This window comes from Hypomesus nipponensis, chromosome 3, assembly GCF_054491055.1.
Source record: "Hypomesus nipponensis isolate SF chromosome 3, ASM5449105v1, whole genome shotgun sequence".
Lineage (NCBI taxonomy): Eukaryota > Metazoa > Chordata > Actinopteri > Osmeriformes > Osmeridae > Hypomesus > Hypomesus nipponensis.
The window spans coordinates 10,337,684-10,365,224 of NC_140363.1; the positions used below are offsets into that span (position 1 = coordinate 10,337,684).

Sequence of the window (27,541 nt, forward strand, 5' to 3'; positions counted from 1 at the left end):
TCTGATCGGGGCGTCATATAATGTTACATGTGACGCCCCTCCCCCTGTCTGGGTTTTTCACTCAACCGCTCATTCGACTCAGAGAGGCGTCTCACAACTCTAGCACAAGCCGTGGAAAATAGAGGCAGAAGGCAGAAGATGGCTGACTTAACCGGGCACCTAAAGCCCTCAACGGCATCACCAGGTTCACATGGGCTGTTCCCAAGCTTGACATTCGTTGTTTGGCAACTCTAAAGCGTCCCCGCCTCACACTTGTCCAGGCTACTCTTAACCGTAAATATAGATAGAGAAATTATAAAAAATGGCAGAAATGGAAAAAGAAGGTAGACCCCCCGAAAATAAAAGAAGCAGAAAACCGGCTCACCCAGTTAAAAGGGAAATCAACGAGGAAATGAAGGTAAGGGATCAATATTGCACCGTTTGCATGCGATTTACGCATGGAAATGGAGCGACCGTGAAAGCATGCAATGTTGATGCGCTGAGCGCTCATCCTCGTTCACATTTGTGCGTAAAAGTCATTCATTGAAGTACAATGTGTTGAATGGCCACAAGCCATATAGCTGCACAGGTTCTATTGTTTATAGATTTTTTTTTTTTTTTACAAAACTGGTCAAATGTAAGGAGACAAACTCATGTGGATCACCTTCTCTTTCCATTTGCTGTTGACGTGTTGACTGTGGGTAAGGGTAGACTATCCATTCTGGTCAATTTTGCCATTTGTGTTCACCCATACAGTTCCATCGGAGTTAATGGAAAACCCAGTGCGTCAGTGACGGCGTCAACAGTGCCACTACTATTACTACAGCACTGCTGCTATCCCACCAAAACAACACAGAGCGTAGCCTACGCATTCAGAATAAATCACTGCTAGATGACAATTTAGATGTTTTGGGTAGCACAAGTCACGAAGTGCATGTGTTGTGTTGCTACTACGCAAGCCAAAAAACGTCTGACCAGCTGTGGAATAATCAAGCGCCAGAGGCGTGTATTCCAGATGTGCGTCTACGAGACTCACCCCCGACAAGAACACATTGTTTCTCGTCCGTTGGTGATATAGCTCGCATTTTACGACATCAGTTTATTCGTCAGAATATATATTCATGGTCATTTAAATATATTAACATTCTACTATGGTTGGAATTCCCTGTGCTTCTGCATACAGCTTTTGCGAAAGAGTCGATCGCATTTGCAGGCATCCCATTCGCTTTGTCTCGGGTTTCATGTGTTCGTTTGTACTCATGCGATGTTTGGGTTAAAGAAATATTTGGCGAAACACAATACTCTAGGGTTTGATAATAATTTATAATAACATTTAAAATAACGATTATTATTATGCTCTTCTAGGATACAATAGGATATACAAAAATATAGAATGGACGTTGGATGTTCCGTCATTCAGGCGTGCACTGGAATTCAGTGTGTGCTGAAAACATATTTTTTTAACAATTTTTGTCCTAGGATAAATTTGGAAGCATTTAAAATCAGACCTGTTTCAACAGTATGACTCCTCAATTAGACAGTGGATATCCTAAGTATCCATTGCCTTACTTTGCAGACAATCTCATGTATCAGATGTTTGGTTTAGTTCTCATTCAAGAAGCAACATTTGTGGGATTGACGACAAAGCTTTAAATTGTGTTCATCTATTAAAAATCTTCCATTGTGAAATAATGTATCGCTTTTGTACAAATGTAAGCAAACACCTTTACATCACTACAAGTATACTGGCAAAATACCTATTTGGATTCCTCTGTCAGTGACTATTGCCATTGTTGATGCCTTGCAGTGACCATTATGTCGTGCACTGGCGTAGGTATGAATGCTGTCTGGACTGGGCTGGGATGTCATTGCGTCCATGACATACAATTATCCAAACACGTAAAATGTAGTCAAATTATTATTGGTGCACAGTTTTACCTGTGCTGAGCAACGGGGATAATGACTGCGTTCTCTACAGCCATCTAAAGAATAATTGACTTTCTTTGTAAATAAATACATTAAATGAATCAAAATACAGCAAAACCATTAGTCTGCTCCATGTTATGGAGAGCACTGAGGTTGTAGATGATAAAGAATATTGGATTTTGCATATGGAAGACTCACTGATTGATGCATATTTGTGGAATCTAAATATGAATGTTTGCACCTAAAACATACACAGCTGAAACTGTGTTGCATGGAAATCCTTTCAATATCATTTAGCTCTAGGAGGTACTCTCACTATCAATCAGTGGCATTCATTTATTGGGTTTGATCTATTTTTACTGGATCTGTTTAGGAACCAGACAGTATGGTTACAGCACAATGAACAGGACAGTATTTAAATACTGATTGGAAGTTAAAACACAGTGGGACTCCCCCTTCCACAAGTCCTTGAAAATGCATTCAACTTAAGTTGACTTAATGCTTCACACTGGGTAAAATCATTAACAGCTACAGACAGCATATGCATGAATAAGGATGTACAGTTTGACAACAACAATACCAGACAGTCACAGTCCAATATGGATGGGAGATTCAAAATGGTATCACTAAATATTAGCTTATTATGATATAAATCTTATTATTTCATAAGAATATTATTTAAATTTTATATAGCGCCCTCTATCTGCCTCTAATGTTATGCCACTCTTGTGTATTCTGGTTTCCATTGTCAGTCATGGTCAAGACTGATATAGACCTGGATGTTAAGTCTGTGAGTCACTTAATGTGAATGAGTGACATTTAATGATGCAGCAAAACTGCTGGAAGGAAGCTTTAAATACATCATCCCTTTAACATGGGGTCTTAACGTACATCCACATACATCCATAGACCCTTTCTTGAAATCCCTTACTTAGATTTGATTAGTATTACAGTTGTTCAGATTAAAAGTTAGGGTTAAGGCCTGAAGATGGTGAACTAGTAAACTCCATGTTTTTGTATGAAAGAATAAACTATGGAGAAGATTTACATAGTAGCCACAACAATGTCCGAAATACATACAATAGACAGTACTCTGTCAAAGCGAAATGTAACTAATTCTAATATAATTGTTATACTCTAACTGTGCCGTACCCCAAGGTTTTCCCCCACAGGTCTCACACCAAGGGCTCTTTTGCAACTTTGAAAACGTTTGCTACTTTTCTTTATTTTTTTCCGCCCTTCTTTCTGAAAAAAAAAATCACACAATGTGCCCTTGTGAGTGATCATACCTCTGAAAAACGAAACAGGCTGACAGTGTTTCCTTCATCTTGTGCCGCTTAATGTGCGCCATGGTAAAATAAGCCACAGCAAGTAATCAAGGACAGGGGGGTGGGATAAGGGATAGGGGATAGGAGAGGCTAGAGGGTAAGAGCAGAGAGAGACTGGAATGTATACAGCAATAGGCTGGCTAAGCTGTAAAAACTGTAACCTGAGTGTCTTGGCTGGATCGGATATCAAGGAAGGTAGAGGGAAATGAAAGCGGAGCGAGAGCAGAGGAGAGAGTGAACAAGGGAATGGAAAAGTGTGGGCCGGGATAGTCTGAAGGAGGTGGGCTGTGTTAAAGGAAACTTGGCGTGCGGATTAGGGAATTTTATCATGGTGTTCTGTGACCTACTCTGGTTTCTGCCCACGTGGTGTCTGATTCCCCCTCTGAGTCATACCCTGCCTGCTGTGCCACTCATCAACCCAGCTAAACATGCTGAACCCTACCATCTCTTTAAACTTTCTTTAAACTTTTTCTGGAACTGCAGAGGGACGTGGAGTCATATCGTTTGCGGAGGAGTTTTGCGTGCCTGCTTAGGGAAAGGATCTTATTTCTGCTACATAGTAACCAACAGAATGTGTCCTCTCATTCCATGAAACAATGTATGAGTATACCAAAGAGACTAATTTGTGATGTAACAATCAAGGGAACTTTCTAGTATATACATTATGACTGAAAGTCAAGGCCTTAAGAAGGGTGTTCCTGATATATGTTTATTTTACTAGTCTCTAGTAATTTTGTGAGAGGGATCTTGCAGTTATTTATTGTCTACTCAGGGCCATAAGTGTTACAGGTGATCTGGTGAAGTCAGTAAGAGTCATCCTCCACGATCTGCTTAGCTTGATGGACTGACTAGCCATGGGTTAAAGCCAAATGCACATCTGCAGCTCACAGTTGGCTTCCAACTCTACCTCCTCCAACCTCACCGAAGCCAAGTGTGTGTATTTGGTGTGAACGTGTGTGTGGTGTGTGTGTGCGTGAATATGTTGCTTTCATGACCTGCCATCCAGATTGGGTTGCACTCTCCTCACCACTCCCATTTTCTGGAAGTGGCAGGGTGACACAAGGGACAGGGAGAGAAGGAGAGGATAGTGAAAGAGAGAGAAAGAGAGAGGGAGAAACTTGTGACACAAAGTTGGTGGTGGCCCTTGCAGCCTTTCATTTTCTTAGAGTAATGTGATCCAGTGTATATAAAGTCAAGGGGTTAGTAAATCAAACCAGCATTAGGACCGCACTTGGACCATAGCAGTTTCTGTGACCACTACCCAATGTCTGTCCAAATGTACCATAACATATTTTACATCTGAACCGGCAATGTGGTTCACCTTCATCTGAGATTGATTGAATGGTGGCTTTAGCCTTTTTGTCATTTCTTCAAGTCCTTGACCACAGTACTACTGTAGGATTTTATATCATACTGATCAATATTCCATTGTCATTCTTCATTTACTATGTGTCCAAATCTGGACATCATGACCATTCATGTTATTAAGCCCTGGCATGCGGCCAACTACCCAAAGCCCAGGCTAGGGCAAATTGGATATGATGAATTTGAAATGTCTATTTTTACAGTCTATGTTAAAACAAGTTTAATTGAAATTATTAGTCATCTCACAAACAGATCTCGTGAGAATTGTTAATCAAGGAACAAGTTTCAAACAAGGCAGAATTGTGAATAAACAGGTTTTTAGAGATTTGATTAAATGTGAGTAAGTAGACAACATCAGAAGGAGTGTATTGGTTTGAGAGAGATTTGTTTTGTACATTAATATTCAGAAATAAAGTTCAGTCAAGACAATCACGTATTAGATTTGAGCATTTATTGTTACATGACATGGACATGTAGATTTGACTTTGGCGGAGTGGATGATCTAAGGGAAGCACTCCCTGCCTCCTCGATGCAACACATACATACATGACATATGAGGCAGGGAGCAATAGAGATATAATCCCCCTGATGGATAGAACATACAGACAGCATGGGGGAGAAGGGGATGGTGAAGGGCGGCAGCAGCACTGATCATACAACAAATGGGCTGAGTGTGTGCGTGTGTGTGCATATCCGCGCAACTTTTAAAGATGCCTTATCAGACGTGGCCCAATGGATATGCGCTGCTAACATGGGTGTAGTAGTGGACGGAGGAAAGGAAGGTGGAGTAAGACGCCTTACGTCTTACTCCACTGCTCGATTGCCCTGCCTGAACTGGCTGCGCTTATAGAATAAACTTGAAAAATGTGTTTATATTTTTGCCATGTTTACATATAGCCTGCAAGGATTTTTTTTTTCTTTAACAAGAAGTATGTTAAGTTTTTCTCCAATTTGAGTAATACTGCCTCTGTAGAATAGAGCCCTCAATGTTCTTAAAAGTGAAGTATGCTGTCAAGTTTCAGGGGATATATTGCTCTGCACTTAGTTCCTTGGCTCCTTGTTGTTCCAAGCCTGGCATGGACTCATAGTGCTATATCAGCAGCAAGTTGAAGATCCTATGGAATCGTGAATAGTGTTTCTTTTCTATTGTGTTGAGTCAATTTGACTGTAATGAATGACCTCAAGATGCATGTTCAAATTCCATTTGTGGGAAAAGATTGAATTCTTGAAATCAGCCAGCCTTGGCCTTCTAGACACTGTCTGGTTGACTTAGACGACAACACAGACTTTAGTCTCCAATGCTCTCTGATGGACCACATAGGGTTCTTGGTTCCTACTTGATGCTGCACCTCTCTGTATCACCAACTCTTTGGAGGAGGGGCTCCCTCACTGAATTGCTTCCTTCAGGGTTTTAGGTTGGTGTAGGTGCAGTTCTATAGGCATCTGTGACATTGCTTTGAAAAAGGGCTATACAAAAAAAAGTATTGTTTGGTCTGTGCTTGCCTTGGACATTATAGTTATCTGGACAGGGAATGGTTTAGTAAAGCATGTGTTAGATATGTGTGGCAAATTTTAAGTGGCAAAGACGTTAAAATAGGAACAGCAGTTATGCAACAAATCCATGTGTTATTTGTGTGTCTGCAGTGTGACTCAGAACATATGATCATTCTCCCCCATTGAATGAACTGACCTCCCTCAACCCTCAGTATCGACAAGGCAGAAGTTAATTGACAATTAAATGCCTGATGGAGTAGTGTGATTGACAGTTGTAATGCCGCAATGTAATGAAATGACTCGTGTCTCATCAGGTTGGGACTAAGCGCGCCCACCCATGGGCAGCCAAGGCGGGTGATCTCCATGGCAACCCGCCCTACTCCATGGTGAGCCCCTATTGTCCATGCGAGACTTCTTTTGTAGCCCCATAAGAGTGTCTAAGATATTTGTGTCGTAGGTATCATATTCAAGTCCTTACATTTGAGAGATGGCAGGCTTGAGGAAGCCTAATAAAGCCCTTGTGCTACAGTAAGGTCTCTATACTGATCCTGGGCTGCTTCCTTAGATAGGCTGCATCTCCTTCGTGGGCTGGAGGCTTGACTTAGAGGCATGAGACTATTCATCTTCTTTAGACTAGACATCTAATGAAATGTGGCTCATCTTATGTGGCCCCTTCAAGTAGTTTATGTACAGAATAAACATTTCAAGAAATCTGTAAGAAACTAAGTGCAACCAAGTAATGTGCTATAGACTGTAACAACAGTTGGAATAAAGGACTGGTTCGCACAGGGTTTAAATCATCACTGGTTAACTTACCCGTAACCTACTGCGTCTTTGTGCAAGTAACATCATCATTATTGTCCATGAGGTGTTGTGTAAGTAACAGGTTTTATTATTAAATGAAAATGACTTCCTGTTTCTGAGATGTTGGCTATTGGAAAGACATGGTGAAAGTGTGTACATAGTCATGGTACTTTTTGCGAGCATAGAGGCGTCTGTAAGACTGTTTACATAAGATGTATTTACATAGAATTCAATATTTAAACCATATATGGTTTATGTTAGAACGCAAAGAAACAGTTGAGAGGAGCAGGACTAAGAACATAATTGTACCTGACCTGTACTTGCACTTGTTATGAAAGGCAGCTAATCATGACACTTGAGGTGCTTGTAAGCATGCACAGGTATGTGAGTGGGAAAATGCACTGTGAATGTCACAGCATGCATTTACTGTTTGTGTGATTATCTCTAAATGGATGCACGCATAGTCAAACTGATCACATAGCGAGGTCCAGCAAAGTCTTAGCAACAATGTGCAAATAATTGCATTTCCAACTGCTAGCATTTTTAAATTTGAACAATTAGGTGCCGGGTACTTTAAGCATTCAATGTGCATGGTACCACATTCATGCATGCAAAAATATCAGAGTGCTCCTGTGTTGTTTTTGTTGATGATGTGCTCATTTGTCCACACTGACTGATATCTACTATGTCACAACGTCTCATGAGACTCTTCCTGGATCCCTTGAACAGGCCCCATCAAAGTTGTTTAATAAGAGGTTCCATAGCTCACATAAGTTTATTCTATCTACTCTCTCGTCTACTGTTAGGGTTTTTTTTCATCTTGTTAACTGTAGATGAGCGTCCCGTTCATAGGTCTGATGGGCCAACTGTGTTCTGTTGCAGAGTTTTGCTGAAAACACCATGAACGAGCTGCTGGGGTGGTATGGCTATGACAAGGTAGAGCTAAGGGACTCAGATAGCCTCGACATGCGCAGCTACACAGACGGAGAGCCTCCACAACACATCTCTGTCCTTAAAGGTGAGAATATCCCAATGACCAGTAGGTCTTATTCACATACATATTCAATATTTTACGTTACGGCTACATTAACTACTATGAAACTACTAGCAATACCTATAGTAACAACATTGTAATTAAATACTGTACGTACTGCTATGTAGTAAGAAAATAGGAAAAATGATCTTGTTTTGGTACCACAACCTTCAACTGACACTTTACAACATCTACTTCTCCTTAAACCCCTCCTCCATACTGTGCCTTCTTACAATTTTGCAGTTACCTACACCGTAGCAGCTCCTATGTAACTACAAAGTTTTGTAGCTTTGTTGTCACAGGTCACTTAAAAACTGTCCAATAAAGCACGAAAAGGGCCACAAAATATGTATACATAGAACCTAATTATGATGTCAATCAGTATGATAATTTTATGTATCAACGTATTTAGGTAAGTATTTAAAGGTATAAAATGCTTTAATAAAATAACAATTTTAGTAGTCAAAGCCATTTGTTCACAAGTTCAAATAAACAACACATTTGAAGACGTGTTTATGCTCTTGCAAAGCTTTACAAAAATTCCCACTGTACCACACTCTACTTATTTCTGTTAGAAAACTCTTTGCCAAAAGTCCCAGCATCTATGGAGAGCAACCATACTTCCCCAAATCAAGCCAACAGCTCCCACTCTACTCCAACCTCCCGGAACGGAGGCACAGAGCCCTCCACCACTCCTTCCACCTCAGGGGCCAGTGCAAAGGATCATGGGAACATGCCCATAATCGTCCCCATAATCCCGCCCCCTATGATAAAACCGCCAGCAGGTAAGATGTCTCCTCGCATGGCTGCTTGATCCTGTTGCTCAGTCTGACTGAGCATATAGGGTTAACCGTTAACGGTTACTGTGTGGAACAACACAGTAGATTTGTTTGAATGGGATTGCTGTTGATGACCATTTGTTCATTTGAGTTGATGTAAAAGCCTTTGCAGTAAGTCGTGGAATTATGTTAGTTGCATTAGTCAATTGTCTTAACAAAACCAGACAGAACCTGTTGATTGAATCTAAGGGATCAAAGTGTTATGCAAGTATTCTACTGTTATCTGTCTCAACCGGATGTCCTACATCATCAGGGAACCGGCTCTTTATTTCAAATTATTTACATTTATTTTGCTTTTAACGTTTAGCGGGGTTGGGATTTTTGGAAATATATTCAGTAAGTACAGAAGTATATTCTGTATAAGTACAGAAGAGTAACTTAAAAAGTAAAAATATCTCAATAGTATTTGACCCGTTCAAATAACACTTTACACACCATACTATAGACATTGCTTCTCTCCACCTGCTTAGGTATCAACATTACATGGTCAACAATGTACATAGACTTTAACCAAACAGAGGGATTCATTATAAAGCATGTGTGCCATGGCTCAGGAGAGTCTAACTACTTTCATGGCTAGAGATACCTTGGCATCACCCTACAGGAGTCCCCACAGCCCTGGGAGGGAGGGGGGACAGATGGTGCGGTCCCACACACACACACATACACACACACACTCACACACACACAAAGGCCCACAGACAAACAGACACACACGCTTGTGCGCACATACACAAACACATATGCACACAAATGCATACAAGTCCACACATACACACTAGAAAACACCCACATTTGCGTACACACATGCAAAAACATGCACACTTTTCAACTTGTCCCCTTTTTGAATAATTCATACACTCGCTAATGTAACAGAGGGGCTTTTGAGGTGCAGGTACCCTGGATGATGGAGGTATTTAATATGGAAGCTGCATAATTACCAGGATCTTTACCCCTGCAGATGCTTCAGCCATTGCCTAGCGAGAATCTAGAAAAAAAGGCCAAGGTGTCTGCACTCAAGCAACCTCAATCACTGGGCTTTTTGTTAAAAAAAAAAACGCTTTTGAAATCAGAAATGTAGTTTCCATGTATTAGTGAATGACTGAATAAATTAATTCATGCCTGAGAAGTTGCCGTGAGAACGCAGGTGATAAATGTTCTTGACTCCAGAATGTACGAACAGTTTGGATGGAAAAGAGGATATAGGGCCAATTTTCAAATTATTAAGAAGAGAAAGAGGTTTCTGAGTTCCTCCACCTCCATCCCTACCTACCTTGAGATTTTAAAATAGTTGCAGTCATACATAAAGAACATAAAGAAGCATAAAGTATGCAAGCCGAGTCTACAGTGCTATCTTTAGGGCCTTGGGGAGTTATTTCCTTTAACTGTGAATTAGTTTTTACTTTAAAACAGATGGCTGTATAGATCCATTAAGCTTAACAAGAAGGAAAAAGGCTGTTCACAGCATGATAAAGAGGTGAGTGGAGGTGAAAGACTAATGGCTGCACAGGGTTTCACTCCTGCACACTCTTAGTCATAATGTGATAATTGGGACTTATTGGAAAAAGTTTCACAGGAAGAGATCTCAGCAAGTATAACAGCATCAGTCTAAAACACAATCACAATTATGGGCAGTCGTTTATAACTCATTGAAACTCAGGCTCTAAAAATGTTACGTTTCCCAAAATGTAAAATATTACATTTTGACTTGGGGTTCCAAGTAAACTCAATAATGTTAAATCCTCATTTAGCTGCAGTATGTTTGGTGCATCTGGATATGTCTGTATCCTACTGCACTATTTCTCAGTACCAACATGGTGGCACACTCTGTTTGATTCTGTACTATCTCCATCTTTTAGGTTCTAAAGTAATAATGATTGGCTAAAATGACGATGACAGCCAAAACAACAACAACAAATTGGAGTTACCTGTATCTTCTGCCCCTAGCCCCTAGCTGTTATTTCCATGTCATGTTTTGACCATGTTGCATGCTTAATCAGATGTTCTCTCTCTGTCTCTCTGTCTCTCTCTGTCTCTCTCTGTCTGTCTCTCTGTCTCTCTCTGTCTGTCTCTCTGTCTCTGTCTCTGTCTCTGTCTCTCTCTCTCTCTCTCTCTCTCTCTCTCTCTCTCTCTCTCTCTCTCTCTCTCTCCTCTGCTTATCCGGGGGTCCCTCTCAGACGAGGACATGTCCAACATCCAGATCATGTGTGCCTGGTGTCAGAAGGTCGGTGTGAAACGCTATTCCCTCAGCATGGGAAGCGAGTTGAAGAACTTCTGCAGTGAGAAATGCTTCGCTGCGTGCCGCAGAGCCTACTTCAAGAGAAACAAGGTAAGCTTCCACACAGCCCCGATCTCTTGAGGACTTTCGCAAAAATGGTGTGCCTGCATTTTGACCCAGTTCTTTAACCTGGTCCCTCACACATCACTGTACCACACAATGACATGAATTCCGCTCTTTAAAAAAAATGGAAAACCTTTTTGAAGCTATACACTGTGCTTATTCAGAAACAGTCACATAAACTACAAATCAGTTCATCTCACATTCAGCAGTTGAACTGAGCTATCACATTCTGAACTCAGATGACTGGGTGGAGCACTCAAGTTCCAAGTGTTGAATGTCATCAAACTGAAGGCACCTCATCCTTGTGATCTCTCATTATAAAGCAGACCGGACCCTGTGACATACTGTCCCTGACCTTACTTCTTCTGACCCTCTTCCTCCATTCATTATCAACAGAGGAAAACTGTTTATTCTTTCATTGTTTTATTCTCACTTCATAGTACTAAACCCTGCAGGTTTAATATTCAGCATTTACACTCCGCCACAGGCAAAGGAGGCCGAGGTCTTGTTGTAAACCTGAAACACGCGACAAGGAACTATTGGAAGATATAGAACAGGAGAAATTTACATTTAGCAGACGCTCTTATCCAGAGCGACTTACAGTAAGTACAGGGACATTCCCACCGAGGCAAGTAGGTTGAAGTGCCTTGCCCAAGGACACAACGTCATTTGGCATTGCATCGATCCGGCAACCTTCAGATTACCAGCCCGACTCCCTCTCCGCTCATCTGACTCCCTAACACAGGGATGTATCCATAACACAGGGGTTGATATACAGTCATTTGAGTGCCTTGATTGGTCATCTATTGGTGTTCAGAAGAGAGAGCAACCTTAGTGACACAGCCATAGATTGACCACATTCTATTCCATAGAATCCTCCAGTTACTGTATTATAGATAACTCCAGCCTACTACTTCTGTCAAACCACATTGTAAAAACATTTTCCATATACTTCCAATACTATTGCCCAAACTGATGGCTACAAAATAGCTATATATATATCTTAGTATTAAACCAATACATCTTTTTCATCCATAAACCTTTCCAACTGCCCTTAAGGAACTAGTCCATCTTACTGCTTAGTAGCAAAAGTACCTGTTTGGGTGAGTAGTCAATAACATTGAGAAGCTTACAGCTGAACTAACTTACCTGTCTGACTTTCAGCCTCAGGTGAGACCTTGAACACAGATTTAAAACTTTCAGAAAAAACATGAAAACAGCAGTTTGAGCATTGCTAATGCAGATACATGATTCATTAGATTCAGCATGAAGCTCTCGAGCTCCAGCTCAGATCTGCATACAGTAGGCAGCAATGATCAGTACAGACTGTCTCTCTGTTTGATCCCTGATTACTGCAGTTAAACATTCTGCTTTCTTTCTCATACCTAAGCTTGGATATGTAAGGAATTACACTGTGAGTATAATGTGTTTTTACTCCTCTTCTTTGTTTGTCCTGAATTGATTTTTTCCATCCAAACATAATCACTTAATAGCACTGTTTGCGTTTTATGCGTCCGGCTGTTCCAATGGAGGTACACGTCTTATCATTTTTAATTAAAGATAGATTTTTTTCTCTGTTCTCACTTTTCATTTTTCACAGCATGATAATCTAGTTATGCCTTGTGTCTGCTGTGTCCCCCCCCACATTTTCTGATCTCCAGGTACTGTAGCATCCGTTGTGCTAGAAAGTGACTTATCAACGACTTACATGTTGATTAATTTCAAGATGATTAATTGATCAAAGATTTTATTTTATGTTGTTGCCATTGTTGATGGATCCGTATTTGCCTTTGACTGTACAGGCATTTAACTTACTCTGGATTCATGTTAACTGGATTCATGTAAACTGGATGACTCATTTTATGGGGGTTCAGTTTCTTTCTTGATCTTTCTCGATCAAAGTACAAAAACATTATTAATCTGAACAAAAACCTTGAACAGTGAAAAGTAGAGTTATCTGATTAACAGCCGATGTGCCTCATACAATAATGTCCGTTACACTTTGAGGAGTTTAATCCTAGTTTTACATGTTAGAGGCAGAGAGGACCCAAGAAAACGGTTCACACAGGATGGCCTTGTCTGCTGAGGCCACATTCTATCTTCTGTCTCTCACTTGCACATTCATACAGGGCCGTTTGAGTAAGTGATACCCATATGTTTCTTTTCTCATACACCCGCAAGGTTGGCCACAACAACAAACCCTCCAGTTTTCCCAACAGAAAAAAAAATGTCATGACTGAAAAAGTATTGTATGTCTGTGTGCAGTCATAAAGAGTAGCCTGGACGCAGTGAGCTGGATGGGGTAAGGGGTGGGCAGAGGCTCCAGGCATCGGGTTTCGCAAAATATCTACAGCTGCCTCGTTCGCGTAACCCAATCTGCTCCTATGGCGGACACGAATGGGGGCATTGGGGAGTAGTGGAGGTCTCGCTTTCTCCCTTCTCTGTGGCACAACACCATCCAGTGTTTGAGGTATAATAACTGACATTCATACATGGAATGGCAAAGCTGAGGAAGAAGGTTTGTGCAGATCAGGTTGTGAGCTCGAGAGGAAAGCATTGGAATTGACGTCCTTAATGCTTTGATTATACATCCAAATTCACCATGTATTAACATACATGGAATAAATGTGTTATGAAATATTATAATAAAATGACACAATAAGGTTCAACATGACAACATACATATTTGAAAAAATACATCCATTCTAACGTAGCCCCTCCCTTCAACTCCACTTGCCTGCCTGTCCCTATCTACTATATGTCTGCTTAAACAAACCAACAGACACATATAATAATAATGATAATGTAATAATGTATTTATTTAGCGGACCCTTTTATCCGAAGCGACGTACAGGGGGGATTCAGCCCTGCTACCTTTGTATCTTCAGTCAAATGCTCTACCACAAATGCTCAACCAACAACAGTTCTTTGCCTTTTCAAAAAAACAACTTTTTCATCTTGATTTTGTCCTTTTAATGCATGTCTCCTGGTCTAGAGAAATGCTCTGCATTTCAGGGCCCAATCTGAAGTACTATTTTGTGCTCATTTGGACTCACACACAGCACACAGCACCCAGAGACCCTAGATTGAATTATACATGTGTGTAACCCATGGAGCCTCTTATAGTCGTTAGTAAGACTAGAAGACATGCATTACCATCAATACCAAACTTTCAATACCAGTGCCTTGTTATTCAACATTGCACCGCTTTACGTTCTGCTGTCACGATATCTTCTGGTGACGTAGCACAGGTCTTCACTGGAATCTCAAACCAGTCACAATGTAGTATCCTCTCACACTGCAAGTGCACACACTACAAAGACAACCACACTTCAAACACACACACGCAGACATCCACATTACCAGATGCCCACAATCACAAACGCACACCATCACCACCTTTTCCCCTTTCTCTCTCCTTCTTTCTCTCTGTCTCTTTCTCTAGCACTGTATGCAGAGTTGTCCACCAGTGTTGAATTACACACCATGTGCACAGTGCTTTCCTATGTATTGTACAGTACAGTATGCACTACATTCTGCATAGACATTTAGTGAGGACAAGTTAGTATAATTCCAGCCATTCTCTACTGCAATGTGTCTGTCTTTGTTGCACTCAGGAAACTTTGCAGGGCCCCCTGGAGAACGGAAGACTCCATCTCTGTCTTCCCCTCTGAGGGCCCTTCAGGCAAGAGGGGCTAGGGAGCCTCTTTACATCAGCCAGAAATGGCACACACCTTGAACAAACTCACATCCTTACACACATCTTTGTGGTTGCCTGCACTGCTCTAATTTTTTGGGTTGCATTGGGTTGAAGTGTAATAGACACATGCTTCATAAAACAAAAGACAGTCAATAGTGTGTGCGTGTGCATGTGTGTGTGTGTGTGTGTGTGTGTGTGCTGCCTATGTACATTGTGATTCAGAGAGCCCTCAGGTCTGCTCCACACAGCTGCAGGGCACAGTGTGAATGGTGATTATCTCATAGCTGCTAGCAATTAAAACTAAAACAACAGACTGAAAAAAGTTTGTGAGTTGAGGGAGGGAAGAATCTGGAGTTGAAACTTTAAATAGATACGCACTTTAAGATGAGGCTACACCTGGGAAAAAAACTTTGTGGACATTGGCTCCGACAAATGGGAAGTGGATGCGTTCTCAGGATACGGTGTGCATGTGTTCAGCTGGAACGTCTCGAGTGTCTTTGTTGCTGTTCCAGTCGTTAGGGAATGTGTGCAGCTCCGAGGGTATACCCGCTACAGTTGTCCACTGGGGAAACACCCCTCTCCTGGCATGTGATTGGCTTACACACACACTTGCACGCACACTCACACCTGGGAAGGCACACGTGCCCAGATTGAGATGAACACGGGGACAGCTGGTGTACCAGCCTCTCTGGGCTTTGGAGTCACCAGCTTGCTCGCTACCCACTGGTGAGACCCTGAGATGATGTTTAAACAGTGAATTATTAAAAGGACAGTAGTAATGAATAGAAACTTCCTGGCACAAGGTTATGCTACTGTAGCCACAAGCAACTGCATCTCTTTTTTGGATAAAGGTCAAATGTCAACAAGTGCGCCAGGATGTGGTATTGTATTGGTTCATTTAACCAAATCAGTTGTTTCCTATGACTGTTATGGTGTAGGGAAGTGTTCGTGAGGTTGTGCTTTACCATTCTCAGCTCATCGAAGTTGATGGAAATCCAGTCACCTAAAAAATGACAGATTATAGAATCATGACCTATGAGTATTAAAACCTTGCTAGAATTCTGAGATGGCCTGGATGTTTTTAGTAAAATAGTATTCAGCTGGGTGTGTAGGAGAGAATCTGTGCTTGGATTGAATGACTGTACTTGTGCCCAAAGCTTTGTGTCTGGCTCTTGCTCTGTATCTGCCTCACTCTGGGTGTGTCTGTGTGTATGTGTGTGTGCATGTTTGGATGTATTGTATGCATGTGTGGATGTGCCAGTGTGGATGTGTGTATTCCTTTATGTGAGTGTATATGTGTGTGTGCGTGCGTGTGTGTGTGTGGTGTGTGTGGGGGGGTGTGTGGGGGGGGGGGTGTGGGGGGAGCACCCCTCATACTTTCTTCACAGTGCCAACACCTCATTAGCACTATATGTAAATGAACTGGCACCGGGCCAGAGGGTCACAGCACAAAATGGAGCCCAGATAATGACACAATGACACATCTGTGGCTGTGTGTCTGTGTCCTATTTGTTTTTTTTTTAAGACAAGTTAAAAACGTGCACGTAAAGATTCAACATGTGATTTAATGAAGTGGTCCTTCAATTATTATATTCTTAGTCTTTTTTTATCAATATTTTTGAAAAATTATAAATTATGCTATAGTTGATTCATTATTTCATTGCAAGTTAAACAATGAAACAATTGTTGACTTAATGTGATTTTTTTCTTTTGTTTCTCTGTATAATGGTAATCTATTGAAAATAATTAAATAATTAAATAATCAATTCAAACTAAATTAATAGTCAAACACACAAGCACACGCACACACACACACGCACACACACAACCACAGGGCTGTCTTACGAGGAGATCCCTGGACTCTACAACAATGCATGCTCACCAAATCACTATGAATATTCTTTCCCACCTGTCAGTGTCTTTCCATTTATCAGTTTGTTGTTGTTTACCCTCTTTATGTTCACCTGTTTATTTTGTCCGTTCGTAAAAAGAGGCCGTTATTTCTCCCCTCAGGCGAGAGATGAAGACGGCCTTGGTGAGAAATTACCCCAGCACAGCTATGCTAAGGATACGCCCAGGCTTGTCTTCAAGACAAACAGCGATGTTCTTGTAAGGACTAAAACATTTAACCACCAGATAGAGTTTAAGTTTGATGGCTACTGTTCTAGATTTTCATTTTGTCTTGTTGAATGTGCTAAATAATGTATTAATTAGAAATATGTTGTTTTGTATAAAAAAAAATGTTACCTCAAGTCTACTCAAATACAGTTATAGGGTCACACACACATTATTTTTCCATTCAAATAGCTTTTTCTCATTTCCATTCAACATTATGTGACATTGGGATTTTTACTTTTGACTTTCAATCCAAGAATTGAAGTGTACATGCATTTCATCATGTTTTTTTAAAATATTTTTTTCTTTTAACTCTGTTTCAATTACTGAAATGACAACAAATCACTTCTCAGGCTATGATATTGTCAAGATTAGAATTGTTGGGAACAGTAATAAGCTGTTAGCATATTATTAACTTAACTAGCTGTAAATATTATCTAAACATTAAAGTAAAATCTACCTGAATTTACCAACATACATTCCCCCCCAAATTACTCCCATATCGTACAATCTCAGATTCCAGTAATAGCTATAGTTATCTAGTGTCATGTGGAAGTATGTGTGTGTTATGCGTGTGCATGTGTGTGTGTGTGTTTTCTGTTAACGTATTATAATGATGTTGACTAATTAACCTTTTTTTTGTGTCGAGTATGCATTTAACTCATGCTTTTGAACGTTGTGACTTTCCGCAGTAGTGATCTGTATAGTCATAGCAGTGGGGCCACAGTAGCAACCGTAACTCATAAACCCAACCAATGAGCTATCAGATTAAACTCCTGCAGTATATATCAATGACCAGTGATAAATATTCACTGCTTTTTGACCACTTTAGATTTACTGAAAATATGGGCATTCAATCAGTTAGCTAGCTGCCTATATATATTTATTTGATGTAGGTGTAAACTTAAAATGTTCCTGTAAGTATGACTCAAGCCCAGATGGAGTATACAGGAATATGTTGTCGGTCATGTTTAAGGGTCAGAAGAAGATCGGGGAACATAACAGAAAAGGACCATAGATGTTCTTTGCGCTTGCTAGGAAGCAAGCTAATTGCGGCAAAGTGAATAGATAAACCACACCAGAGCAACCGTTGGTTTGGTGGCCATGGTTGAAATAAATGACCATAATTACATTCAACAGCAAACATCTGTGTGCAAGTGAAAAAGAGAGAGGGAGACGGAGAGAGAAAGAGAAAAAAACAACTCCATTAGGGTAATGCACAGTGAAATTTCACTCGCAGTGCAGAAAGTCGTTAAGTGCTCCCCATCTGTCTTTTTGAGTTCAAGAAATGTTTTACACATTTATTATTTAAAATATCCCGGGTCTGCCATCATCAAGCTCAACTCACAGAACACCTTTTGATTCCTATTCAGCCATGGCTCATTGAATTTCACAAGATTAAGCAGGCAGTTAAAAAGAGATGATGGCTGATGTGGACAGGGGATGGTGACTGCAGTATGGATCTCTCACCTGCATAACCACCATCACAGCACAGCAAGCTGCTGCCTGGGCACTTGCCCTCCCAAAACAATGTTGCGTGTCAATTCCACTAGTAGTGTTGGTCTTGATGCATTATGAAACACTTGGCAATTTGTGGATTTTGAAGTACCAGTTGTTCACATTTTGAAAATGCCTGTTGTTTAAATTCTACAAATGTAATACACTTTCAAAATAGTAATCGGTCTGGGAACTGTTTTTGTCTAACTTGAGCAGTTTTACGTAAGAAGTCTGAATTGTTTCTCTAAGAGTCAAAGTTGAGCTTTGTTAAGTCAATGGGGTATTTGTAAGGGGCAAGAGGACTTTTAAATATACTTTTTGAAGAATCTGTACCATATTTACAGATGTGTAGATGTCAGTGTGCAAGATGATTATGTCTGTAATCCAAACCTAGTTCTTCTCTAGCACCTTATTAGCATTCTGCTTGTGGGACTAAGGGTCTGTTTGATAGATGGATGTCGTTGAGGATTCTGACAACTGATTAATGCCTTAATTATCTCCAGTGAGTTTCTGCCACCTCCCCCTTGGGCTGACAGAGTGAGCTGTGTGTGGCCTGATGAGTATCGGCCCATGTTAAGGACTCACCTATCGTTATCTATGCACTAGAGATACATTTCTTGTCCTCGGTGCTCAATTTTGAACTAAAAGTCATTTTAATGAGTTTTAGTGACTGGGCATTTTGGAGGTCCAACTAATGATATGCAGTTTAGTGCAGACTTTGATTTTGGAAAGCAGTCTGCGGTATCAGGAGCTTCCCAAACGGAGTCATTGTCCAGTGGGGACTGTGTGTCTCTGTGTCTGCAGTATCAAAAAGTGTTCAATCCAGGGGCATAGCCAGAATTTTATTTAAAAAAATATATATATGTTGCTTGATTTTATTTTGTAAGCAATCAGAAATCTGGGGGGCCGGACATGTAAATGAGGGGGCCTAGGCCCCCCAGGCCCCCTTGTGGCTACGCTCCTGATAAATCCATATGCATTTTGTTAAACAAAAATGGTTTTCATGAGATTATGACTTGAAGGGAGAAATTCTGAACTTTCAGTGAATTTCCTATTATTTGTCGGTTGATGCACATTGAGAAGTCTTTCAAACCTGATCACATGGTACCGTTAAGCACTATATAAAGAAATAAATCCTAAGATTAACAGTGATAAATCTTAAGATTAAAGCCACAATAGGTAACAGTATAAAATTAATTAAAGTATGAGACACAGCGCCCTCAATTCTCATCTAAATTTTGGCACTCGAGTTAGATTGACAATGGTGTCACAAAATAAGCCAAGTAGGAAGTCCTGCCTCACCAAAGGCGATTGGCTGGAACAGGACTGCTGGAACATAATTGGCTGGAATATGGCAGTCCGCTCCAAAATTAGAAATTTACATTCCACTGGCACGTAGCTGCTTGTGTTGCTAAACAACTCTCAGAGGGCCTCATTAGCTTACACAACATGTTCCATAGGAGAAAGAAGTGTTTCACCCCCTAGTGTTGGACAGTGTACTAGCCTGCCCAGATCACACTCAGAACAACTACAGCAGCTGCCATGCACAGACCTATCTTACAGGGAAAACCTCTTACTAGTGGCTTCATCTGTTTCATCTGCCTGGTCCGACATCCCATTTCAATCAATGACTAACTCTGCATAGGGAGATGGGAAGTGTAAATGGAAATTCTTTGTTTGAACGGAAAAAAAAACAGCAATACAGGTATTCTTTTAGTTTCAAAGTCACTTGAAGTGCCTTGTTTTGTTTCAAAGACTACTTTTCATTAAGTTTGCATACTGCAACTATGATGCAATGATTCAATTTGTCTTCACATGCACTCATGGACACACATGCAAACCTTTTGTTATTTTACAAAGAGATAGACTACTTACGATAGTGTCTTTAAAAGACCAAGGACCTGCTGTACTAAGAACTTGGCACTGTGTGAAAAAAGAATGTTTAAGGGGCATTGTGGGTAGCATATCAGATTAGCTGATGTGTTGTGTTGTGTGTTTTGTGTTCCAGGTGTGTGACTGGTGCAAGCACATCCGCCACACTAAGGAATACCTGGACTTTGGTGCTGGTGAGCGAAGACTGCAGTTTTGCAGTGCCAAATGCCTGAACCAGTACAAGATGGACATCTTTTACAAGGAGACCCAAGCGGCACTCCCAGGGGGTTTGTGTAACCCCGGGCACGGCCTGGGGGAGAGCAAGACAGAGGGTGGCACTGGAGTGCAGCTCCTCACACCGGAATCCTGGGGCACCCCCTTGACGGACCTGCGGCATAAAGCCCCATCTCCTGGGGGGGGAACCTCGTCCATGCTGGCCCCTTCCAGCTCCAGCGCTGTCTCACCCTCTGAAAGTGGTGCAGTCTGTTCCCCCTCCTCGGCCAAAAACCCGACACCTCGACCCCATGAGAGCCCCACTTTGCCCCCACCACCGGTCCCCACCCTGCACCCTGCCATGGGTGTACCCCCAGGCAGCCCCCCCATGGTGATGACTCCCCGTGGGCCGGTACCGCTGCCGTTGTTCATGGAGCACCAGATGATGCAGCACATGCGCCCACCTTTCCTTCGCCCGCCCCACACCACAGGCCCAAACAGTCCCCTGTCCAACCCCATGATCCCTGGCATTGGGCCCCCTCAGCCCATGCCACCCAGGACCCTTGGCCCTCCATCCAGCTCTATGCACCGCCCCTTACTCTCGCCACATCTTCACCCGTCCTCCAATGCCAACCTGGCAGGGATGCCCCCTCACCCAGGTCTCCACATGCCTGGCTACCCCCCATTCCCCCCCATCAACATGATGAACGGGCACATCCCTATGCCCCCAATGATGAACTTTGGCATGCCATCCCTCGCCCCCTTGGTGCCCCCACCCACTCTGTTAGTCCCTTACCCTGTCATTGTCCCCTTACCTGTCCCAATCCCCATCCCAGTGCCTATTCCATATAACCCCAAGACCTCCAGGGACCGCCCACACAGCAATGACCCCATTCCCAGCGCCTCGGAGGAATCTACTGAGCCCCCGGAAACACAAACCTTTTCCCCTAGTTCGTCTGGAGGGGATGGAGACAGGAAGGGGGGGTCATCCAGCTCCGGAGGGCCACTTTCACCTGAATTCTCCAGCTATACCCCCGGCCATTTTGGTTCGGAGAGGAGTAGGACTTCCCTTGTGGACTTGACTGTGAAGGCCGAGGAGAGTTCGGGGAGCAGCCCGAACTCAGGCCTCTCCGGCGCCCCCTCTCTGACGGAGGGTGTGATTGACCTGACTCTAGGCCGGCGCTCACGAGGGCAGCAGGTCATCCAGAGGGTAACGCCCAGCGTCCAGGTGAAAGTGGAGCCAGAACAGGATTTGAGCCCTTCTCCCACCAGGCCAACACCCCTGCATGCCCCCGGGCTGGGGAGGGACAACAGCCTGCCCGAGGATTTTGTGGACGAGGAGGAGGCAAGGAAGGCTGCTGGTGGCCCGCTAGACTCAGCCTCTCCTCCTAGTGGCAACACGTCTCTCTGCAGCACAGAGCCCTCTTTGCTTCAGCCAGAGCCATACCCCTACCAGCTCCCTCCACCCAGCAACGCCACACGGACCGATCTCAGCACCGTAACCTCCTGTAATGTCCTAGTCAACGGCACCGTCCGGAGCACTCTCCTCACACCTACCTCGGAGCAGTGCCTGGACCGCAGAGGAGGAGAGGGCGGACCAGTCAACATGGAGCTGGAGCGGGAGGCGCTGAAGGAGAACAGCTGCTCAGTAGCAGAGTGGGACACAGGTAAGCGGGTCTCATGTGAGGAGGCGGGGGGCACTGGGGAAGGCAAACCGGATCCTGACGGCAGTGTCGAGGACGAGGAACACGCCTATGCACTGCCCCTGCTGCCCAAGGCTGGCTCTGAAGTAATCCAGCCTGTGCCAAAGCCCTGCTCCGACAAGACGGCCATCTTGTCCTGTGGCATCAGTGCACCGCTGGCTGCCGGGAGTCCAGAGCTGGAGCCGCCGCTAAAGAGGAGGTGCCTACGAATTCGCAATCAGAACAAATGAGGCGGAAAAGGTTGGTCTTAAAGCGTCCCCTATCGACGACCCAGAGAGCCCCCTCCCTGTCCCTGTCTGTCATGATCTGCCTTCTCCCAGTTTTCCCACTCCTTAGCACTAAGATGCCGCATGACTGTCACCCGTTTTGTGAAGTTACATAAGACTTTATACTTGGAAGTTCAGTGAATGTGCCGCACACAAGGGCACTTACATCCCTTTTCAAAATGACAGTACAGTTACCGTCATCTATTGGGATGCAATTACCAGTAACTAGGAAAGTACATCACAAAATAAAGCATAGGGTTGATGTTGCCTAAAACACCTAAATCTTCAATGATTTCAGCTGATAAGTTACTATTTGTGTTTTTTTTAAAGCTAAATATATATTCCTGAACTTAAAACTAAATATTGATTTTGAATATACTGTTCCAGGGAAGTGAGACATTCATATCTTGTAAAGGATAATTCCTGCTTCAAATTTTGTTTAATTGCTTTTCTTAGCATTATTAGGCTGTAGATGATATTTTATTTTGGCAACCAGAAATATGGTTGTGTGTAATTCCCCCATGCAACATAATTTCTTATTCTAGATTATCTCTTTTGTTTCGTATTCTAGTCCAGATAAATGGCAGCTCTCCAACAGAGTGAGAACAGCGGAACACTGCACTGTGGACGACATGAACCCTCTACAAAGACGCCTTCCCAACACCACTTCACCAACACCACCTCCCCAACACCATCTCTCCAACACCACCTTTCCACCCCTCCAACACCATTACCCCGACAGTCCAGCCTACCAGCATTTCAGCCTTGTTACCTGATGGGAATTCAGCCAGGCAGATTACCAATCCCACAGGCCAACTAGTCACTCTAAAGGGACATGGAGGCCTTTGACACAGATCAGAAACCATTCTCTCCTTTTGTTTCCTCTCAGAAGATTCTCAGCCCACACTGCCCCTATAAATAAGCCTGTTCCATCTTTTCTCATTCATTTATAGTTTAGTCATGTTTCTGCTATGAGACTCTTCAGAAACAGTGATTGAACAGTAGCATACCAGCAATTCTATGGGTGACCTGGAGGGGCACACTCCTACATTGGAATGACCTTGAAGCACCTGAACTAGATATAGGAGTTAATGTTGTTTGCTCAACAATGTTATTTTCCATTCCTTTTATTACTAAGCCCTTTTAACTCAGTGAAACATTTAGGCATGCAAATAATGTTGAGACGGTGAAATGAATATAAACTCATACATGACTGTGATTAATGTTAATATGAATGTTTTCCAATAAGCCCTTTAGAAAAATATAAATAAATAACTGATGAATAAATCCATCTGGCATTTTCTCAGTTGGTGTGCAAGGGTTTATTCAGAGACATTATGAGTTTATATTGATTATACGTTGCTTGGATTATTTGCACAAAACGTGTCTCATATGAAAAGGCTTTTCAGTCAAATGACGTGAAGCTCTCCTCACCCAACCTTCACCCCAATTTCCACAACTAGCACAAACGCTCATCCCAACCCATATCCAACCAAATGCATTTTCCCATCCAATCGTTCTTTCAGTCAGCAATGTCTGCTTGCTGTACTTGGCAACCAAACTAGGACACACCTTGGAAGGGTATCAATCAACAGGAATTGTTTTGCTGAGTCGTGACTGTTGAGGGGAATCGATGATGAGAGGTGACGGTTCTCGTAGATCCCATGAGCTTCTCCTGCAACATGCACTCTCCACTGGAGTGAGGCCCCCGTGAGACAAACTATTTCATGTCAGTGGTCTTTGTGTAGCGAAAAGACAAGCATTTGCAATAAAATTGCAGATTTGATGACAACAGGGTAGAAAAACTCACCAGCAAATGAAGGTGGGTAGATGTTGAGTTTGTGCAATTTTAGCAATTGAATCATGGAGGAAACTGCTTATCTGTACCTCCACTGCATAGACACTTAAAGTATATAGGATGTGGTCAGAAAGTACTTTACAGCTCAATTGTAATTGTGATAATCACTGATATAGATATATATACATTTGTCAAGCTGTATGACATCTGTGTGTCTGATAACTAAGGGTTATGAGTCTATCCAAATCTTTGTCCAGATGGCCGTTACTTATCACAAAGCATCTTGAAATAAGTCTGTGCCATCCCCCTGTTGAGGAGCGGTGTGCATTTGTGATAACTGAGAGTCCATGAAAAGGATGGAAGAAGTCAAAGTGTAGATATTACTCCCATCAGAAAATCCATCTTTTCTACATTGTGATTTTAAGAAGTGTCTTGATATAAATTGCGAGTATTTCTTTGTTGACTGAGTGCAAGGGAGGTAACATGCTGAATTACAATCACACCCTTGTTAAGCAATGAGGGAACCTCATTGGCTCCTTCTGGTTTTCTGTTGTCTTTTTGCAATGTTAAACTACTGAAAACACCTGCATCGGCTACCTGTCCGGCCCAACTGTCTTCAAATTGAAAAGGAATAAGAATCAAAAGTTTGAAACGTTTTACCAGTCCAAACCAAAACTCCAGATGTTGTTTGCCAGTGTTAAATTATGTCATTACATGTTTTCCATTTATTTATTAACAATGTGTCAAATGTTGTGTCAAACCTGTTCCATTAATGCGAGGGTGCCAGGCTCTATTCCAGTTTGGTCCACATAACCCTTTGTAGTCCTGAGGTTCTGATAACTATACAAGGCAGTCGACTATGTAGTTAGCGGCATGTACAGAATGGAATGAGGCCTTTATTGGGTTGGTATGTTTTCAGACTACCATATAGGAGGTTGACATGCATGACAGCAGATCATAATATATCAAATGCCAAATACCTTACAGAATCTTAAATCCCGCAAAAAAAAATGAAGTGGCTTGTTCTTAGTGCGAAGCATACTTTGGAATTAAAATCTGCAACAATGACAAAACAATATGGCAAATTATGGACTGATTCCACCAAATAGTTTTCAGATTGGTTAACACACACCACAACTGTAATTACAACACTAGCCTGGCCTTATATTAGCAGACATGCTCAAAAATCCATATTTTTGGCAGATTGATTAAATGTTCCAAACGTGGGCTCCCTCACCCATAGTTCTAGCTCTCTGGCCAGTCATCTCCTCTGATGACAATAGGTTTATCTAATCTCAACGTGTGCCAGCCAGTGGGAATCAGAGACTGCAGGTCAGATTGGAGACTGTTGACTCTGAGTAAGCTCTGCAACACAATCTGCTGGGTGTTGATAGTCAGGCATTTAGGCTCCGCTTGCCCTGTGCCAAGACTGGGATTTTGTGTCACTGTAGTCATTGCCTTGAATTTCCCCGCTTTCTTCGTTCAATCCATGTCGGATATTTCTGTTGGTCTACCAAGCCTTCGGCATGAGAGAGGTCTAAGATGTGTGTATGTATGCATGTGTGTTTGTCTGTCGTCTCTGTTCATAATAGCCCACCACACACACACACTTACTAGGATGATAGCTGAAGGTGACAACAAAAGGCACAGTCGTTTCTGAGAGAAACTGAATAAATTCAATTTCCTCACAATTTTTGCTTGACCTCAGCCGTGTAACTGCAGAGCAGGAGACAAGGACGGATATAGCCTTGAAACTGGAAACTAGCAGTGTCTGCGGTTCCTGCCAGATGTGGGAGACGCTTGAAACTGAGACAATGAAACAGGTCGTCTGTCTCATAGAAAGTGTGTGTGTGTGCGCGCGCGTCTGTCCTTGTTAAGCTGAGGCAGGAGCACTGATAGGAATGCATATAGAATCACACACATTTTCCAGGTGCTTTGAGACTGACTTAAACATTTGTCATGTACTCATTAAAGGTATCCCATTATTATACAATCAGTATAGAACTGGCATGAAATAAGTCAATTTAGGGTGAACATAGTTGCCATCTTGTTTACCTCTTTATGACACCTTTTCATGATAATATATTGGTACTTTAGCGAAGAGGAGTTTAACTACACATTCAGACAGGACAGAATACTACGGCTTTCATTCACTTTATTTGTATGTGAGATAATCAGTGCAATGTAGTTGTGATATCGCAGTAGTAATTAATACAGTCACTGCTGTTAACTCAGTCCACGTGGGAGTGCTTCTAAACAATTGAGACTTTCGTCAGCTAGCACACTGATGCTACCGACAAACATGCACACACACTTAGCATTACCTTCACAGTAGTTGCTCCCTTTGCATAATTTGTCTTTCAAGCTGTTTATGTATTGCTCTGCCGTGTTCAGTTATTTGTAACACATTCATTTGAAGATGATTTTTTAAAATATATATATATTTGAGATAATCTCGTTTGTCTTTTTTTGTGGCAGAAAGATTGGAAAAACATTTGAGAGTAGCAAACGTACTGTTTTCTGTATTTTCCAACACTAGTCAAAAGAAGTGATGGTGGCTTGGTCAACAGCCTGAAATATGCAATGACAACTTCCTATACAAAATCTAGAGAGAGCAGAATACTTATAGTACGAAAACAACAACATGAAACATTTCATGTGACTTTTCAAACGTAGACAGAAAAGCTGCCTTAACTCTTGCTTGTGTACTCTACAGTGCAGATGACAATGCTTGCTTGTAAAAAAGACCCCCTCACTTTGTATAAAACCAAATGGACAAAAAAAAACTTTGTTATCTTGCTAGTATTGATGTATAGACGATCCGCCTTTCTGTAACTTGTATGAACCCTCACATTTTGCTAAAAAAAAAACTCCCTCAGCACTCCGACTCCTATGTCTCAGACATCCAGATCATCCTACGTTTTACCTTGTGATGGTTTCTCAATCTTTTTGTGTACATTTTATAGTATTATTTATTGTTGACAAGTCTTTGCATTTGCAAATAAAAAAAGGTGTTGGACTGGGCATTTTGTTCAAATGTAAATGCTTGGTTTAAGAGTGAAAAGCTTCTTTTATATTGAAAAGTGAAGAACATTGTCAGGAGAGGAGAGAATCATTGTCTTTTTATTATGAAGTTGTATCTATAACATGTTGCCAAGATTGCTTTGAAAGAAATAATTTTGTGTTGTAACAGTATTTGTTTTACCCAGTGAATTGCTTATGGAGACTAATAAATAGCGGCACACACCAACCTGTTGCTTGTTTAACT

At 42.0% G+C, this 27,541-nt stretch overlaps 1 protein-coding gene across 3 annotated transcripts; it reads left to right on the forward strand.

The window, feature by feature from the left end:
• Nucleotides 1-27,523, forward strand: sobpa (sine oculis binding protein homolog (Drosophila) a). Of its 3 annotated transcripts, none has more exons than XM_084675543.1 (8): nt 1-397; nt 6,407-6,478; nt 7,779-7,914; nt 8,505-8,714; nt 10,946-11,097; nt 16,823-16,918; nt 20,430-22,449; nt 23,047-27,523. In XM_084675543.1, the coding sequence occupies exons 1-7, from the start codon at nt 302-304 to the stop codon at nt 22,437-22,439; spliced, it is 2,772 nt and encodes a 923-aa protein (XP_084531669.1). In that variant the 5' UTR covers nt 1-301; the 3' UTR covers nt 22,440-22,449; nt 23,047-27,523. The 3 variants fall into 3 exon arrangements, with proteins under 3 accessions (XP_084531669.1, XP_084531686.1, XP_084531678.1); XM_084675560.1 differs by having other exon boundaries at nt 20,430-22,173; XM_084675552.1 differs by lacking the exon at nt 6,407-6,478.
• The last annotated feature ends 18 nt before the right edge of the window (nt 27,524-27,541 follow it).

Bases quoted from the DNA above. Each gene is read 5' to 3' on its own strand.
- sobpa (XM_084675543.1), top strand. From the start codon at position 302: ATGGCAGAAATGGAAAAAGAAGGTAGACCCCCCGAAAATAAAAGAAGC. The intron at 7,915-8,504 runs GTGAGAATATCC...TATTTCTGTTAG, and splicing joins ACACATCTCTGTCCTTAAAG to AAAACTCTTTGCCAAAAGTC. The intron at 16,919-20,429 runs GTAAGGACTAAA...TTTGTGTTCCAG, and splicing joins AGACAAACAGCGATGTTCTT to GTGTGTGACTGGTGCAAGCA.